This window comes from Phaethon aethereus (assembly GCF_964289735.1).
Source record: "Phaethon aethereus genome assembly, chromosome: 8".
NCBI lineage: Eukaryota > Metazoa > Chordata > Aves > Phaethontiformes > Phaethontidae > Phaethon > Phaethon aethereus.
The window spans coordinates 2,822,915-2,842,030 of record NC_138584.1 but is presented as its reverse complement, the minus strand read 5'-3'; the positions used below and the strand labels follow the sequence as shown (position 1 = coordinate 2,842,030).

At 40.9% G+C, this 19,116-nt stretch overlaps 1 protein-coding gene across 1 annotated transcript in view; it reads left to right on the top strand.

The window, feature by feature from the left end:
* HMCN1 (hemicentin 1) overlaps positions 1–16,822 on the top strand; it is a gene marked incomplete at its 3' end in the record, with an annotated part of 205,695 nt that extends 188,873 nt beyond the window's left edge. Inside the window, exons 95-107 of the mRNA XM_082003017.1 lie at positions 10–147; positions 480–601; positions 2,062–2,299; positions 3,990–4,052; positions 4,933–5,052; positions 5,307–5,441; positions 5,886–5,999; positions 6,330–6,455; positions 7,229–7,357; positions 11,400–11,750; positions 14,479–14,598; positions 15,226–15,352; positions 16,456–16,822. Coding sequence (XP_081859143.1) covers positions 10–147; positions 480–601; positions 2,062–2,299; positions 3,990–4,052; positions 4,933–5,052; positions 5,307–5,441; positions 5,886–5,999; positions 6,330–6,455; positions 7,229–7,357; positions 11,400–11,750; positions 14,479–14,598; positions 15,226–15,352; positions 16,456–16,822 — 2,150 coding nt within the window. The remainder of the gene's footprint in view (positions 1–9; positions 148–479; positions 602–2,061; positions 2,300–3,989; positions 4,053–4,932; positions 5,053–5,306; positions 5,442–5,885; positions 6,000–6,329; positions 6,456–7,228; positions 7,358–11,399; positions 11,751–14,478; positions 14,599–15,225; positions 15,353–16,455) is intronic.
* Between the last annotated feature and the right edge of the window lie 2,294 nt (positions 16,823–19,116).

Sequence of the window (19,116 nt, the reverse complement as noted above, 5' to 3'; positions counted from 1 at the left end):
TTCTTTCAGGTCCGGCGATGAGAAAGCTTGTTTCTATACTCAGCCCAGTTTATTGGACAACTGCAAAAGAAATTGGGGAAGCAATGAATGGGTTTACGCTCACTGATGCGGTCTTCAAGAGAGAAACTCAAGTGGAGTTTGCAACTGGTTGGTTACCGGTGATATGCCATTGCTTTCTGTTTCCCATAAGCTTGATAGATACTGCATTTCTTAAAAAATAGCATATAACTGTTGCTGAATTTTGAGTCTTGTGCTTACACCAATATTTTCTGAATGACTATGGCTTTCTCTGAGGCTTAAATCGAGCTTTTAGAGCTGTAATTTGAAACAAGTAGTGTTTTTTATTATAAGCATGGTACCCCTTATAAAACTACAAGTGTAAAATAACTGGTCAGGGGATGCCAATTCAGATACTTTGTGGCTAATGTGAGTCTCTGGTTAGGATGGTTTATAAATCAATGTGCTCTTAAAACTCATAGGTGAGATTCTGCGAATGACTCATATTGCCCGGGGCTTGGATTCAGACGGAGCCTTGCTGCTGGATGTTGTTGTGAGTGGCCACGTGCTGCAGCTCCAGTCAGTAGCTGATGTCAATGTGAAGGTAAAGCTGCTCGAGATACCCCCACCTTCCCTCATCGATATGTAACTTCCTCTCTTGTCTATATTAAAGCAGTAGACACTAAGTCCTGAAAACTGTTTTACTGTAAGTAACTTGCTTGGTCCCTGGCTTAACTGACAGGTGTTAATATGGCCTTTGAAAAGTTGTCGTCAGGAAGGTAGCGTTGGTCACCAAGATTTTTAGATGCTAGAAGGTAGTATTGAGCAGCGTCTTTGGGGCTAGTTCTCACTGGCAGGCACGTCAGGTGTTGCTTTCAGTAGAGCTGTAAAGGTGTGTCTCAAACCTGTCTGACTTTTTGGCTTCCCCGAGGACGACACCGGCTCTTTTACATCATGGCACCTTTAAAAATTCCTGAATATTACTGGTGACTTGTTTGCAGCTACAATTACACTAGTCTGGCAGAGAAACATCCCTGTGGCTGATAAAGTTGCAAAGACAGGGGATTAACAGATTCTGAATCAGATGACATCACAGGGTATTTTATGCGTTCCTACCACACACACTGTCATGATGCTGTTAATGACGTGCTCCTTTTTCTGCTACAGCATCAAAAATTGCTCTTGTGGGGATACCTATTCTGGCAGACAGTCCTATTGTGCAATTCATCTGAAATACTTTACAGAATTTGCTTTTTCAAAGGGTGACACTTCTCTGTGAACACTTAGGGAGGGCAGATCGCACAATCGTACGGCAAAAGGTTGTGATCTCGCTGCTGAATTGCTCTGCCTGTTGTTTCTAGGAGATGTTCTCTGCTGCTCCTAGTAAGACAGCTTCTGTCACTGACCTTGTACTCCTGATAGAAAGATGGAGTTCAAAGGGACAGTTTTTCTTTTTGGTTTAGAGTAATCCATGAAAAACATTTTGCTTAGTATAATATGTGGTATTAAAGTTTTGGTTTAAAACCAGGTGTGTGATAATTGGTTTTACTGTGAAAGAAGGAACATTCCTTGAAGTTGTTTCTATAAAGGTAGTAATTAGTGGTAGGTAACCAGTGAAAATGTTTTAATATATTAAATCCCACAGCACAATAAATATACATGAAGTTCTTGATATTTTGTGGCATAATTTTTCTCTACTAACTGTTTAGCCCATGTTGTCAGCATCTGAATTAGAATTAAAAAAAATATATATTTACAGCTCAAAAGATTGTTATTGAACAATAAGATCATTTTCAGGTTTTTTTGGAAATGCTCTGCTGTGGCCTCCATTATCAGGATCCTTAATACCACAGCCTGCTGCTTCTTTAAAGGAATATACCAGATGCTGTTAAGATTCAACAGTTAAAATAAGAGTAAAAAAGGCATGTGTTGTGTGAAACAGGATTTGTTCAGCTGTTAAGAGAAAAACCCTTTCTCAGAATACGCGTCATAGCGTTTTACGCACGAAGACCAGAGCGGTGGTGGCTGTACGCAGTGGCTGATGCCTGAATCTTGCCCTTTCAGGATTACACAGAAGACTATATTCAAACCGGCCCCGGGCAACTGTATGCCCATTCTACTCGTCTTTTCACTATAGATGGAGTTAGTGTTCCCTACACGTGGAACCACACTATCACCTATGATTATACCAAAGGGAAGATGCCTTTCTTGGTGGAAACACTCCATGCTTCCTCTATTACAGCAGAGTACAACCCACTGGAAGAAGCTGTGGCTTTTAAAATCCACGCTTCCATTGCAAAAGGTATTGTTCTAACCTTTCACAAAAACAAAACCATGGAAAAATAGTATCCTCTCTTTCTAGAATTCATTACCTTTATTCTCAAAAGGTGGTTATGGCCTTGAAAGAGGAAATGCTGTGAGACTCGGGTAATTTCATTGTAGGTCATGGGACCTATTGCACCCATAGACGAAAATGTAAAAGCTGCTGCAGTTTGCACTTACTCTTCACCTGTAGTTCTTGCCGATGATGCACGTCTGCACTTGCTGACACTGCCAACAGCATCACCAGTAGCTCTGGATAGTTGACCTAAAATATTTCTCCATTTCCTTGCATGCACCTCTCATTCTCTAAAATGAAATTACCGTTGCTTTTGTGTGGTGGGCTTTTATGTTTGGATTTGGTTTTGTGTAGCTATTAAGAAAAAGGATCGTGCATTTCCTTCTCACAGCAAAACCCACATAAATGTAAGTAAAGCAGTAATGAGGTGGAAGAAGATTCAGAATTGAGCACTGAAATGGGCAAAATGTGCTAAGTCATTCCTCAGATTGAACTTCTATGGAATTATCTGGCATATACAGAAAATATGATGCTGAGCTGCAGCTTGAAAACCTTTCTGGTAGTTTATGGATGTATTTTTTTTAAGGTCAGACACGAAAGGTGCACAGTTACACAGCGCTGTGTGGACACATGCTTATGTAAATCTGGCGAGTCCTAACACAGAGGTGGCAAGCTAGCAGCTCCGTCAGCTGCGTCTTAGCGCTCCGAAAGGCTGGCTTTTATTAACCTTTTACCCAAGTGATCTTAAGGAGTCGGGCATAGGTTTGTGTAAGCGGGTTTTCCTTTGAGAAGTCATGATCAGTTAGCAGAATGTCCCGTTACCTTCTTAAATACCATCTGGGATTTTTTTACATGGCAAGGCTTAACATTATCTTTCAAATGAAATAGCTCAGGTTTGAAAGTAAGTGGAACAGTGGAATTGCTTATCTCAGTCTTTCTTTTCAATGACAACATTCTAAATGAAGCAAAATAATGATTTTTCCCATTTGCTAGACTATGAACTCATTGTGCAATTTGAAAACCAAGTAAGATTTTTTTCTTTCCGTTTTAAAAAGAGGTCTGATAAAAGGAAATCTCCAGATCAAGTTATGCATATGCATAAATCTGGCCAAGCCTTTACTGAACTTGCATTTATTTCCTCCAACAATTAATATAATGCTTTTTTTAAAATTTCACACTTATTGAATCAGTTCTCAAGCAGCAAAATACACGTGGCCTTTAAGCAGTCTCTATGAGAGTTTTCCGTTACAGTTCATGGTACAGTGACTTCCCACAGTCTAGGACATGGTGATTTGCTTGGTTTGGGTTTATTTCTCTCCTTTTACGTGAAGTGAAACTGAATGGTCTTTATTCTTTTAATAATGAGAACTTCATGGAGGAACTTTGCAGGACATATTAGGCTGGGATGCAGCTTGCAGTCACTCTGAGGGAAACCCCCCACCTATTTAATGTTTTTCAAAACAGCAAGAACCATGTACTACTTAGTGCCCAAGCAGAAAAACCACTGAAGTCTGGATTTTAAAAGTTTCTATTTTATTGTCCAACAATAATAAATCTATAAACAGCTGGGCTGCAATTCTTAAAGGGTTTTTTAAAAGTAATAAAATGGCCATATTTTCATCCACAAGTAACATGTGCTTCCTTTACCACACAGGAGATCGTAGCAATCAGTGTCCTGCTGGCTTTGGCTTGGACCCCGCTGGGCCTTACTGTTCAGGTAACGATGTGACAAGTGTGGTGGGTAATCACAGACTCATAGAATGGGTTGGGTTGGGAGGCACCTTTAAAGATCACCCAGTTCTACACTAGGGACACCTTCCACTAGAGCAAGTTGCTCAGTCCTGTCCAACTTGGCCTTGAACACTTCCAGGGAGGGGGCATCCACAAGTTCCCTAGGTGACCCGTTCCAGTGCTTCATTGCTCTCACTGGAAAAAAAAGTCTTTCCATCTTTCTTCTAAGCCCCCTCTCAGCCCTGGCAGCTGCAGTAAGGTCTCCCTGGAGCCTTCTGTGCTCCAGGCTGAGCCCCCTCAACTCTCCCAGCCTGTCCTCCCAGCAGAGCTGTTCCAGCCCTCGGAGCGTTGCTGGGGCCTCCTCTGGCCCCGCTCCAGCAGGTCCATGACTCTCCTGTGCCGAGGGCTCCAGAGCTGGACGCAGCCCTGCAGGGGGGTCTCCCCAGAGCGGGGCAGAGGGGCAGAATCCCCCCCTTGCCCTGCTGGCCACGTGGCTTTGGGGGCAGCCCAGGACACGGTTGGCTTCTGGGCTGCAAGCACATGTTGCCGGCTCATGTCCAGCTTTTCACCCACCAGGACCCCCCAAGTCCTTCTCCACGGGGCTGCTCTCCATCCCTTCATCCCCAGCCTGTGCTGATACCTGAGGGGGTTGTCCTGACCCAGGTGCAGGACCCTGCCCTTGGCCTTGTTGAACCTCATGAGGTTCACATGGGCCCCTTCCTTGAGCTTGTCCAGGTTCCTCTGGATGGCATCCCGTCCCTCAGGCGTGTCAACCCCACCACTCAGCTTATGAAGGCCTTGTTTGTATAGCTTTTTAGAAAGTCTTGTGAAGTCTCACTGGCTTTTCAAACATTTCCTTGTTCCAGATGAAGATGAATGTGCTTTACGAAATCCTTGTTCCCACACCTGTCATAATGCCATGGGGTCCTACTACTGCTCCTGTCCGAAAGGCCTCACTATCTCTGCGGATGGTAGAACATGTCAGGGTAAGAACAGCATTGCTGTGGACAGGATGGATACAAAAAGATCCATGGCACCTTCATCACTAGGGCAATGTTCTGTTCGGGCTGGACCATTTTGGCATTATAAGAATATAGTTTATTGGTGGTTATTCCAACTGTTTCATATCTGAATATATTTGCAATCAAGTATTTCATAGCTGATCACTCTCAAGACACTACTTAATCTGTGTTTCATTTTGACATAGGCATTCATTTTGACAGCTTGTTTTTAATTATAGATATTGATGAGTGTGCGTTAGGTGGACATACCTGCCATGCTGGCCAGGACTGTGAAAACATCATTGGCTCCTACCGCTGCGTGGTGAGGTGTGGGAATGGCTTTAGGAGAACAGCTGATGGATTCAGCTGCCAAGGTATGGAGAGGTCTTTGACTTTCGCCGTTAGCTTTCATAACTGAAAATGCTGTCTTTCACACAACTGTGTGTGAAGAAAAAGTAGCTTTTTAAAAAAAGATACATCTCCAACTAAGGTGTCCATAAATTTTCATTATTAAGGTTGTGGATTTTGGGGCTTTGGGTTTTTTTATGGGATGGTTTTGTTTTGTTTTAAACCTTTTGCTTTTCCCATCTTTAGGGATAAATTAAAAATCCTATCAGGGAGCAACCGAACATTCTTGCTTTTGTGTCCCATGTGCATTTTCCTTTACAAAGAAGTGAGAGGAGCAAATGCTTCTGAACAATTGTGTAGTAACTAGAGCTCAAAGCAGAGTCCAGAATGTTGACTCGACCAAAACACTGTTCAGGTAAATGACGAGGCGATTCACAGCTCTAATATCAAGGGTTTGTATTGTTCAACAGATGTTAATGAGTGTCAAGAGTCCAACTCCTGTCATCAGCGTTGCTTCAACACTATAGGAAGTTTCCACTGTGGTTGTGACCCAGGATACCAGCTGAAGGGCAGAAAATGCATGGGTATGAATGAATTTTTGAATCTTCCTTCCCTCTTTCCAATGGACATAGTTCAACATTTATTTGTTGCTACATTTGTTACCGAAAACCTTTATGAATGAAAATCGTACTACGGATGATATGCTTAGTATGTATGTCTGAATTTGTTTGTAAAGCGGTCCTAAAATCCAGAGTAAGTGGGAACTGGGCTGGCTGGTAAATGTGGATGAAATGTGATTCAAATGCACATGCGCAGTGTAATTACAACTGGATTATTCTGCTCTTTAGGAATTGAGCAGAATGAGTTCATTTCCATTTTTGCCCCCCCCCCCTTTTTTTTTTTTGTTAAATAAGATGTAAATGAGTGCAGACAGAATGTATGCAGGCCCGATCAACTTTGTAAAAACACCCGTGGTGGCTATAAGTGCATTGATCTGTGTCCCAGCGGAATGACCAAAGCAGAAAACGGAACTTGTATTGGTGAGTAGAAGTGTTAATGTACAGTATGATGACGGTAGGCATAGGAACAATTATGAATTTAAAAAATAAAAATCTTTGAGATAGTCCATCTCCAGTTACTAAGATTTGCCCAAATCAAGGCACCAACTTTTCTTCACCTATGGGTACATACGTATTTAACTTTGTTGTAACTGGTGTTAAAAGAATGGATTTATCCTTGCAACTTCAAGTTTTCCACTGCTTTTAAGAAAGAACAGTAGGGTTTTCCTCAGCATCTCTTCTGCGTTGTCACCTTGAATTCCAGAAGTTGTTCCTTGTTTTGCCCCATGTGTGAATGCTTTCTTAACAGTTTGCCTCGGGAGCTCTGAATCGAGATCACAGGCCCTTGCTGCTTATCAGGGATGCTTTTAAACATAACTACGTCACATATACTACCAGATCTTTTTTTTCTAATGAGATATGACAGGAAGATGGCTTATGTGTCTTTGGAGAGTAGCTGATCGAATTGGAAACCTCAATGAAAAGTTTTGACAATTAACAGAAAAAGCGAGTCGAAAAATTTATCTATGTATCTGCTCAAAATCTGCTTTCAGATTGTGAAACACAGGCTGTGATTTGTAACAAAAACTGTTACAGACTAATGCCTAATCATGGCACCAGGTAAGAAAAGTGTACGTTCAGAGGCCAAATTCACTTGTGGTTTAAGTGCATTCCATATACATTAAGAAGTTTAAAGCCGTGAGAACTTTCAAGAAAAATCTGACGACGACTTCCTCTTGCCTTGGTGCTTGCAGACATTGATGAATGCCGGGATGGAACCCACCAGTGCCGCTACAACCAGATTTGTGAGAACGCACGAGGAAGTTACCGTTGTGTGTGTCCAAGAGGATATCGGTCCCAGGGAGTTGGAAGACCTTGCGTGGGTAAGCTGTCCAGTCACATTAGTATCGCCTATCTTCTGTTGCTGCTTTTGGCCGGGCTTTCTGCTGTAACATACGCAACAATGCTATCCCATCTGAAGACTATGTTCTGTAGACAAATTTGCTCTGAAGTTCAAAATTACCCACATAAAATGATGAGTCTCATTCAAAACTAATAGTCAAAACTAAGTGATTCTAAACAGAGATTGTTATGGATCCATACTTTGAAAACAAAGTGTACAAGGAAGGGTCTTGGAGCACGGGTGGATGGATGTGGCAAGCTATCACTCCACAAGAGGCTTCATTTATAAAGATGAGGTCAGATTTGTTATTTGACTGGACAGTGAAATGTGCCTGGCTGTACCCCAGGCTGCACTGATTCACACCTGAAGGCAGTCAAGCAGGGAGTGATGTGGATTCCCCTAAAGGAGGACACCCAAGGGAAGTGTGTTGCAAGAGGCATGATACACCCAGAACTTGCCTCTGCGAGCAAACGGCACACGCACGCTTACCTACCCACTAGAATTGCCAAGGGTCTTGCCGTCTGGGTGGAGCGGAGGAAGCAGATACGTGTTTATCACTGAACTGGCCCCCTTTCTGGTTTGGGTGGATCACAGCAGGGAAGGAGGATTCCTGTCAGTCACAGGAATGCTGACCATGTAGTTACTCCCCTGCGCTATCTACGTAGAACCTTTTGGCATGAAAATGTGCAGAGTTCTGTCCCACGCGCACATGCATAGCATTTGAAGGATGCTCTCTTAGCTTTAACGTGGATAGCTAGAGAGTTTGATGTATGGTAACACTGCCAATGTGGAAAACATGTCCCCCAGTGTTTAACAGACCTCAGGATGGCACTAGGATCATTTAGATTCACCCTTTCTGTATTTATTGGAATATTTATATAATATCTGATCCACCCTGATAATAATGACTTACCATTGTTGGTGTATATTTATCACAAAGTCATGTCTGTTTCAGTTGCTCTCATGTATTGCATCAGAGAAACATTTCTCCATGATGACGTCTTCAAGAGTAGCTTTCATAAGTGATAAATAACTGCTCTGAAAAATCAGATTTTTTTTCTCCTTTTTAAACAACCTAAGATTTTGGTCTACCAAAAGCCAGGAATGTTTGGGTTTTTTTAAAGACATTAAATTGCAGTAAGAAACTGTTTGGCTGTAGACCAAGACATTGCTTCCACCAGCTACCTCTACTGAAATAAAATCAATCCCAGATTCCTTAACAGTTATTAAACCCATTTAAATTTCTGACAGTAATAAGCTAGATAAAGTCTAGGACTACAGATTTTCACAAAACACTAGCAGCTGCCCTAAAGCTGTCCCCTGACCAAGGACCGCTGAAAGCGCCCTCTTAAACTGAAGTATGACCTTTAATGCACCTTTGAATTTTTATCTGCGTACAAATATATTTAAAATATAGATGCATCAAAGAGATTATTTCACATGTGTTAGTAAAAACCCAGTTTTTATCATTAATGTTTCCAATGAACACAGGGAAGAATTGAAAACTAATTAGGACCCCAGACTGAAACAGATGAACTTTGTTCCTACCCGTGCCACTTTTGCCCTGGGTAAAATCCTTTGTGCCACAGTTCCCTGTCTTGCTGGGTAGGGACAGGATGCTCATTTGTCATCACAACACTCGGAGAGATATGCATGCCCATTTAACTAAATTATAGTATTTCTGTGAACTGTGTTGGATCTCACCATGCCACATCCTAGATGGAAGGGCATTACAAAAGCTGTTATAAAGCAGTTTTGCATAGAACACGTGCAAGGCTATCTAGAATTTAAAATCAAATATTATCCTTCAAATTAAAGACAGCCTGAGAATTTAGCTCTTTTTGTTTCAAAGTCATTTCACATTGTTCTTGTAAATATTTACTATTTATACTGCGTAATCAAAGGGACATGGTCTAGTGGAGACAGGCTTACCAGTGAGTCACAGGGATTTTCACACACACATACACTGCTTCTGTTGCACAGGCTGCTGCTACAAAAGAAATTGCTCGAATTCTCACATGTTTTCTTTCATTATTTCTACGATATCTTCTATTGCTTATCCACAACTTGTTCCAAGGACACTGGTGGTTGTAAAGATGTTAGTGCACATACCTATTGTCTATTTTGTGCAAGTAAAGAATGTTAAACTTGGCAATTAGAAAATAGTTAAGCTCTAAGGAAATAACAAGTTTCAATATTCTTTTACATGTATATGAGTAATAAATTTTTCATCTGGTGCACACAATGAAGGCATATAAGCTTAAAATTCATAGTAGTTGTTGACATATTAAAAATGAAGTTCTCTTATTTGTAACACCTGACAATATTACCCTAATGATCTTTCGACTAATACGTAAAGTTTCAGTTACGTGTTTGGGAACTAACAGTGGGAAAATACTGCAATCCTGTGCAATAATTACCGCTGGATTTGCAATTCTCAAAACATTTAATTATTAATAGCCCCCAAAATTCTTTAAAACTTCAAAATATATAAGGTATTAAACACTTAAAAACGCAGTCTAATGTTCCACTACATTTTGGAACAGTATTACTTTTTAAATGCTGTTACCATGCATTTGTGTCTTGGAGGGTTACAAACTATGCTCAAAATAGTGTGTTCAGAGGGGACCAAAATGAAACTGTAAGAACACTAGCTTAACAGCATTTTTGCAATAGTAACGTAAAGAATACACACTTTCTACTAATAGGAAATAATTAAACCTTTACTGAGTCACCATTAAGATCATCTTTAAATTCTAGTAAAAAAGGGTTCATAATACATGTCAATTGTAGAAATGTTGTTATGTATCTTAATATCAGGTTATTTATTTACGGTTATTGTTTGGAAATAGCAATTTTTGGTCTTTTTCTAGTGAAGAATGAAAGTAAGTTTGAAAAGGAATACTGTGTATGTCAAATTCTCGGCTGTGAAAGGGCTATGAAAATTTGAGAAAATTTCTTTCTGGTAATGTCAGAGGGACTGTGGGGGAAGGCCTGGTCCTGCAGTATCCAAGAGTATGCATATTTCCTTCCTTTTGAAAGGACAATCACCATGTTATAGTCTTAAACCCTTTGCCATACTTTGTATGCTCACCGCTCTGTTTTGATTTAAGGATGGATATTAACTGCTAGGGTTGGTCAAATGACTTTGGATTACAATTTAAAGGGAAACTGAACTTGGGGAGAAAAAAAAAAGCATTCCTTAGGAAAATGAAAATAATTCCATTTTTTAATCGTACACAAGTGAATTACTATTTCTGTTAAGCCTCCAACCTTTCATAGTTGGAACGACCAATGTAGAACATACCTGACCTCCTTCCCCTGCAGCCCTGTGACACGTCCCCCAGCCCCAATTTTACCCCTGACGCAAAGCACAACACCCGTACCGGAGCTTTTCGAGCTTCCCTCTGTGCCCGTTTGAACGCATTTCTAACGCTGTACTTCTCAAGAGTGTTAAGCTCCGTGTTAAGTCTCCTCCTTTAGAGAAGGGCCCGACAGCTTCTCCCACCCATCTGTGGAGCACATAAGAAAAGAAATCATTACTAAAGTAGTAGTGAACAGCTTAGGCTGAAAGGATGAGCAGTGTGGGTCCTAAGGGCCACTTACTTCTCAGAGTGCATCTCCTCTGGTAGCCGGCAGGAACCGCAGCCGGCAGCTGTCAGGCCATCCCATAGCCCTGCTTCTGCAAAAGCAGGGGAACAGATCTGGATCCCCGCGCCTCACCTTCGGTAACATCGAGGCAAGACCTTCAGCAGAGTTCTTGCCGACGTGAGCAGAGTCTTACGTCACAAGTAGCTTTAGAGGAAGAGTAAGGGTGTATTACTGTACAGGATAGAATAACCTGCCTACTTGGCATTGTGTTCTCCGTATTTTACTGCCTTCAAGATCTCACTTTTACATCTTCTGTTTGTTCCACAGACTGAGATAGGTATATATATATATATACATATAGTCACGTGTTGTTTGTTTGTTTTTTCTCCTTTCCACATGGTTTGTTGCTCTGGATCATGTCACATGAGCAGACATTAATGAATGTGAACAAGTGCCTAAACCCTGTGCGTTTCAGTGCACCAACACCCCCAGCAGCTTCAAGTGTGGCTGTCCACCCGGACAACATTTATTAGGTGATGGGAAATCTTGCGCTGGATTGGAGAGATTGCCAAATTACGGTGCCTATTACAGTAGCTATAACCATGCTCAATTCTCCCCTGTGAGAGACAACTATCAACCTCAACACTATTACAGGCACTCCTCAAATCTCTACAGCTCCTTCTCAGAGTATAGAAACAGCAGAATACCTTTCTCCAGGACTAGAAGGAACATTAGAGAAACTTGTCCTGAAGGCTATGAGGCAAGAAATGACAGATGTGTAGGTAAATGTCAGTCCTATCTATGCAATTCTCTTGTTTTGGTCCTTATTCTTAGGTTACTGTTTCATCTGTACCAGGGGCTGATGGACTTGTGGTGCTGTGGCTTTTTGCGTATTACCCTGATAAATACTCAGAGTTCTGCATGTTCTTGTCTCCAGAGCACGCCGTAGCAAAAATACACTCAAACCTCCTTGTAACCTCTTGTTTTAATTGTGCTGCTTATTATGTATTTGCAAATTATTTCCCTCTGTTATCCTTCCTCCTTCTGCTTACGGTAGCTCACCTTTGTGAATTTTGTCACACTTCAAAAAACACCAGTAGACCCAGTCTAGACCTGGGGCTGTTGCTTATGTCAGCCTCTCACTGATGGTAGTAATAATCTGGTTCAAAAAGGGTTTGAAGAAAGATTTTAGAATTGAGCACGCTGGGGCCAATGCCAGCACCGCTACAGGACGGTTCGTCACTGCCATACGGGCCATATAAGCAGAAGCTTTTAAATTAGCTGTGGTTATATAGTGGGTTGTAATATAATTCACTGAGCGTGGGGAGACTGATGATACGGAAACAAGCGGGGAGTTGTCATAAGCTGTGACAAAGACAGCACTGTCATTTCTTTTTCCCTGATGAGGAGAGCAGGGTAGTTATAGTAACTGGCAAGCTCTGCCCCCATTTTATTTTTTTTTGCAGAGGCACAAAGCCTCAGAGCACGGTCTAAGACCGGGAGGCAACAAAGGTATTTTGCACCTTTAAGTACCAAGTGTTTGGCTCGCTGCCTCCTTACTCCCGGAGCTTTCCTGAGGTTTTTCAGCGAAATTCTCCTGTTTTCACAAGTACTGAAAATTTAATTCAGCTCCTCGTGAAAGTCAAAAGGAACAGCAGCTTGTACTGCTCGTTGACCGATTTGCACTAAATGTAAAGAAGCTAAGTTTAAAAAAAAAAAAAAAAACAAAAACCCACACTATTGCTGAAAAGCTAGAAATGCCAGGTTTTTCCTCACGTGGCAGTGGTTGGCGTTTGTGGATCTCGACCCTGGGCCTCCCTCGAAAGCGTTCCGCTCCCTGCCCCGGAGAGCCCAACGGAGCAGGGCAGGAGAGGGTCCACCGCGGCGCAGAGAGCCGGGGCTCGCCGCCACCTTCAGGAGGGATCACCAGGCCTGAGGCTTCACACAAAGGATGGACGGAGATAGAAAAAATGAGTTCATCTTTTGAAATGTGCTTCTCTTAAGCCAGACTTTGCCAACTTAACTCACATTTTGAGTATCGTAAGAAAAAAATAAATTACTCAGTTATTTTGTGATAATACTGCTGAGTTCAGGACTAAGGGTACCGCAGTCTAGGCCTTACTAGAGCTCGTCCCAGTGCAGTTACCATAGCAGATACCGGTGCGTTGGCTACGTGCCTCAGCCTAGCGTGTGTGCCTGTGGCACTCCACAGGAGGCACAACGTCCTTCCAGGACAAATACAGTGATCTACAGCCAGATCCTAGCGACCAGAATTACTGCTAGAGTTATATAGCAATATATAACGTTGAAAAAATGAACATGCTTTTATTAATAAAAATTATAAGCAGACATCAAACTTTGTATTTACATTATAAAGACGTTTCGGTAGTGGTATACGTGCAGTTTGTTATGGGTACAGCAGTTTAAGTGAAAGAGTGAGGAATGTGGCTACTGCTGATGAAAGGGTTAAGCTAAAATCTATGATCTGATTCACCCCAGCTTCCAGTTTGAATGAGTTAATATTCTTGTACTTGTCTCATTGTGAGAAACATTTAAACTTAAAAATTACTGTTTAATATGAAAAATACACCCAAATTATGCTTTTTTTTTAAAGAAGGTTCTTTCAACAGACAACTATCAGGATTTGATAAAAACATGCTGTGAATTTCTGCAGTCACATCTCTTTCTCTTCTGTGTTTGCATTTTTATCCAACGCAACCCCTGCAAACAGATGAAGAGGGGGGAAGCAAAGACCTTCCTTCCACTGTTTTAATCATGCAGGTCTTAATTCTTGCATGAGACTGACTTGAGTAGGGTCTCTATTGCTCTCCTGAATTAGGCAGACATTTCAAAAGAAATTATAATTATATATGTTCTGTGTCTAAATCACACTAGTCTGCTTTGAAAATTTTACAGAAAGTGGTCTGGAGCCTGTATATTTGAGAGGGAGATAAAAAAAAAAAAAAGCATTTCTTGATAGTCTTTCCAGATACTGAGCTTAATTCATCCCCATGGCATGAGGAAGATCAGTTTGGAAGGGAAACGGCTTTGCCTGAGGAGGGATTAACTGTAAGGACAACTCCTCCACTGTCAAGGCTTTCTCTGATGAGATAACGAATCTGGGCATTTCCTAACCCTATTGCCTAAAACCTTATTATCAGGCAGCTCTGCCTGCTTTTTGGGGCAAGACTGTATTTCTATAACCTTGTCGATGCCTACGGATTGCACGTCCCCCTTTCTTCCCAGACCTCTGTGTCAGGACTGGTCTCTCCAGCTAGAATACGTATCATGGCTGCCATCAAAAGAGGCGAGGACTTTAATTATTAAGTTTTAAGGAACAGCACAGGTAAGGTGTGGAAGGGCTTGCTAGTCTCAGACATTCAACCCCATCAGAAAACAAGACCCACACAACTTCTACCAACTCTGTCCATACGCTTGTATACAAATAGGACAAAAAACCAGCCGGTTCAAATAATCCTGATGTGTACATGTTCATGTTTCTTTCCACAGACATAGATGAATGTGAAACCAGAGACACCTGTCAGCATGAATGCAGAAACACCCTCGGAAGTTACCAGTGTAGTTGTCCATCTGGTTATCGCCTTATGCCCAACGGCAAAACCTGTCAAGGTACGGAGATCCCTCTGAGCATCCAGAAATATATTTGTAAATAAATAAGATACAAATCATGTTCAATACATGTATAAGCCACCTCTTTGAATTTGCTAATACGAGATTCAGCATTCAAAATTTCAAGCTTCAGATGTTTTTATATTTCACATTTCAACACTTCATAGGACACCAGCAACTTCTTATTCTCTGAAGTTTCCTCCTGTGACTTTATGATGTTACACATTTAGGCAAGTAGACAGCAGCTCTAGGGTCAAACCTAATATAATCCTTAACCCGCCTCTGTCAAAAAAAGGTACTGTCACATTTTCTGATCCACAAAAAAAAGCCATAAAAAATGAACTAATTAGTCTCTGTTGACAAGACGATGGTTTATGTTGGATCATGGCTGTAGGGCAGCTCTAGCACAATACACTGTCCTGCACAGTAATAAAATGCCAACAATAATAAATGCGCATTATTGGAACTCCTGGCTCCAGTGTCTCAAACAGCAGGACAGGATTCTGAAAGATTGCACTCTGTGCAGAGGTTCACTGCAGTCTGCTCAGCCTTTACTGACCCAGCTACTTTTTAACCCTTAGTTTCTTCTACCAGCAATTGATCATTTCCATGGTTTCTTATGTTCAGATATTGATGAGTGCCTCGAACAGAACATTAATTGTGGATCAAATCAGATGTGTTTCAACATGAGAGGAAGCTACCAGTGCATAGACACACCTTGTCCACCAAACTATCAGCGAGAGCCTCTTTCCGGGTACGTTTTATTTTCAGCCCCTCTTCACCCACCCCAAGCTCAGACCTTTAACCTGTATTCATCAGAAGAAACTCACTCAAACCTAGATAAAAGGTTTGAGTGACACCAGTAAAGCTTACACTAGCAAAAGCACTGACATCCAAGATGATCATCGGTTTCTCAAGCGGCAGAATTCTGTGTTTCCCCTGCAGCAGAGCCAGAAAGCAGTGGCCGCAGGTGAGCTGGCTGGCTCTCGGTATCCATGCAGCATCTTACTATTAGTTCAAAAGGAAACAGTACCAGAATGTTCCTTTACTATATGAACCTGGGTGGGCAGAGCGCTGCAATTCTTTCTTTTCGGTGTCATTCATTTGTCACTTACGGGGCTGCCTTTGCATCTAAGTTTTCTGACTGACTTCTCTAAAGGCCAACTTGCCATCAATTTAAAATACTCTTTTAGTCATGAAAATAATGCTACAGGTCATGGTAAGTTTTGTTATTTTTAAGTTACTCTATCTATTACCCTCTTCTGGAAAAAACATACTAATTTCCTTTAATCTTTTAGTATACTGAAGGAACTAGCTTGTTTCGTAGTCAGAAACCATCTTTTGTGATCAAACTGAACTGGAACGATACTTGAGTTGAAATGGATAATGTTCTTTGACCTCTGTTAGTACTGACAAGCAGATCTAACAGGTATCTCCTATTTTGACTTTTGATTGAAGTTAGGTTTACTTTGCCCTCCTTCATTCCAAATTCTTTATTTTATGATCTAACACACAGACACCTCAAATGGAGCTGCCTGGTACATTTTAAACCAACCTTTCCAACTCTAATGTTTAACAACAAGGTCACTAAAACATACAACGTTGACTTCAACAACAGATACTGTATTCAACATCTTTTACATTACCTCTTGGCGCTTTCTGAGACGATCCTGTTGAGGGAAGATGGGACCTTAAACTGGGCTGCAACTTTAAAGGAACAACAGATAAAGAGTCCATGAGCATATTATCTTTATAGAGAAATTTAAATTATGCAACAGGGTAAACAACGGAAGAATTTATCCTTGAAGACCCCTATCATGCCTTCACCCTGGGCTAAAATAATTTGCTTTTTCCTAGGTTCTGTCTGAAAAACTGCCCGGACAATGACTTGGACTGTGATTTGAGTACCTACGCCTTGGAATACAAACTCCTTTCCCTTCCCTTCGGCATAGCTGCCGGCCAGGATTTAATCCGGCTGGTTGCCTATACTCATGATCAAGTCATGCACCCAAGGACAACTTTCTTAATGGCAGACGAGGACCCAGCAGTCCCATTTGCCCTCAGAGATGAGAACTTAAAAGGAGTTGTGTTCACCACCCGACCGCTGCGAGAGCCAAAGACTTACCGCATGGGAGTCAGAGCCTTATCTTACAGCGTCGATGGAAATATTGAGTATCGGACAACTTTCATTGTTTATATAGCTGTGTCAGCCTATCCCTATTAAACACCCAAACTACTTGACAGTAATCACAGTATTTTAACCACATTCCTAAATGCCGGTGGGTATTACCACTTCCAGACTGACTCTACTGCCTGCCACACCGTTGTGAACCATGTAACTTGAAAGTGGTGCTATGCTCTTTTCTTTTTCCCTCCTTCCCTGAGGCTGCCTATCCAGTTCCATTATTCCAATTCAAGAGGAAAACCCATGGCTTTGAGGACCTGTTACCACTTGCTTTATTTATTACACTGGAGTAGTCATTTTCCACAGTTTGTTCTGAAAACCAGCTGAAAAATCACATTATGAGTATGTATGTGGTCAAAGCAGTAAGCAAGGAGCAGCCTTTGTTGAAAGCAACTAAAGGAAAGCCTAACCAGAAGGAAAAAAAAAAATTTCAAGTGGTCTACATATTTTAAAGGTTGCTAAGTGTTTTACAATTTTATATCTAATAGATTTTTTTTTTTTCTTATCAAATACCTGATAGAATTAGGGCGGTAATATACTATGTCGTGTGCTCAAAGAAACAAATACCACTGTACCTACCGGTTGCAAATGCTGAAACAAATGATATTTAAAGTTTGTTTTCAGCTTAAGAATCTACAATGGAATTTGGAACTGGTACATCAATTTCTATGCAAGTTTAGAGACGTCACTATTTTTTGGAAGAAAACCCAACATGGCTACTTCTACTTTATACAGCAGGTATTTTATAACTTCTTTTTTTTACTCTAACATTCTGGTATAGCCATTTATTTAGCTCAAAACCATATTCATTTCAGTATTCCCAACTCAGTCAGTTAAAATGTTTCAGGTTTTTTTTGCAAATGGAACATTTTTCTCCAAAGGTGATGTAAGTTTGGTTCAATAATGTCAATACACTGTACTCAAGTAATTTTGCCAAGATGTATTCTATTTTTATGAAAGTGTATATATGTTTTTTCCTATGTGTATTTTCTATGCAATATCTCAAGAGTGTTTTACAGTTAAGTTTGCATAAAAGGACAATGTCAATACATTGAAAATAATCAAAATAAAGGTTCCCACTGCCTTTGAGATTGCTATAAGTTTTATCATTGAAAAAAATTTCCTTCCCATTTGTAAAGCATTTGCCTTTAGTGCCAGCGGAGAACGCAGAAGGAAGCGTGCCCAGCAAACTGGGGAGCTGTGTACACAAATACAGCCAAGTCTCCTGTTTTTTGCACTACTGGCTTCCCCACATCCTTCAGTTTTTCAAAAGAAGTCAGGGAAACTGGTGCACTTACCGTAAGACACCTTATTTTATCCAGAGCCTACTGCCCAAGAAACATCTAATTTCCTCAGAGGAAATGATTTTGCTAAGAGTTAGATTTTTGTTGCATATAAAGACAGTGTTTATTCATAAATATCCTCAATACATTGCCAAACATGAACTAAGTCGCTATAATATTCCAATGCATATTAAAAAAAAGGAGGGGGGGAAATCATCGAAGGGCATTAAGATTGAAGCCTACTGGAACCTCCCAGTGTTCACTGTGAAAGTTTAGCTGTTTTCAGTCAAAGGAAGATGGAGACATCAACAGAACCCTTCCAGATGCAAGCTGAGGCTGAACTGTAGACTCAGGCTTGTGTGTTGCATGATTGGGATGTGAGGAAAGGACCAGGAATAACTCATTTCACTGACACCCACCTGGCATCTTCCTTCTACCTGGCATGCAGGGGCAGTAAAGGCGTAAAAATCACCAGCTTTAAAGTACATTTTTAGCAATGGGGTCAAATTGCTCCACGATGGTATTTTGACAAATGACCAACTTCAAATAAAATAGGCTTGTTTCTTGGAAGTCTGACTGGAAAAAATAAAAGCAGTTTAGGAGGAAAGAGATGATAACTTTCATGACAAAGGCATGAGGAAAGGAGAAATGAGAGTAAGCTATAGTAAGCACAGGTAGTTACCTCACTTTCTTTTAAGGATGCCACTTACACTGAAAATGATGTCCTTGAGGGAATTTAACTCCACTGTGAGACAGGAAGAAAAGAAAACTTCTATTTTGCTATGTGTATTTGTTGCAAACATGTTAGATTAGATTAAATCTCAGAGCAAAGTTATCTGCTGCAGATCTACCTCCACAAGCCATCTGACCCTATTCCTAACAGGTTGAAAGTCTGTTGTTTAGAACAGAAAATTATTTAATAATAATTTGTGAGGTATGAGGCAGGTTAGTATGTGCATCCATGCCCACATAAAAGTGTATTTTTTTTAATTGTTAAATTGTTATTTTTAAATCCAAATTTTAAATTTTATAAATAATCTACCTTGGATG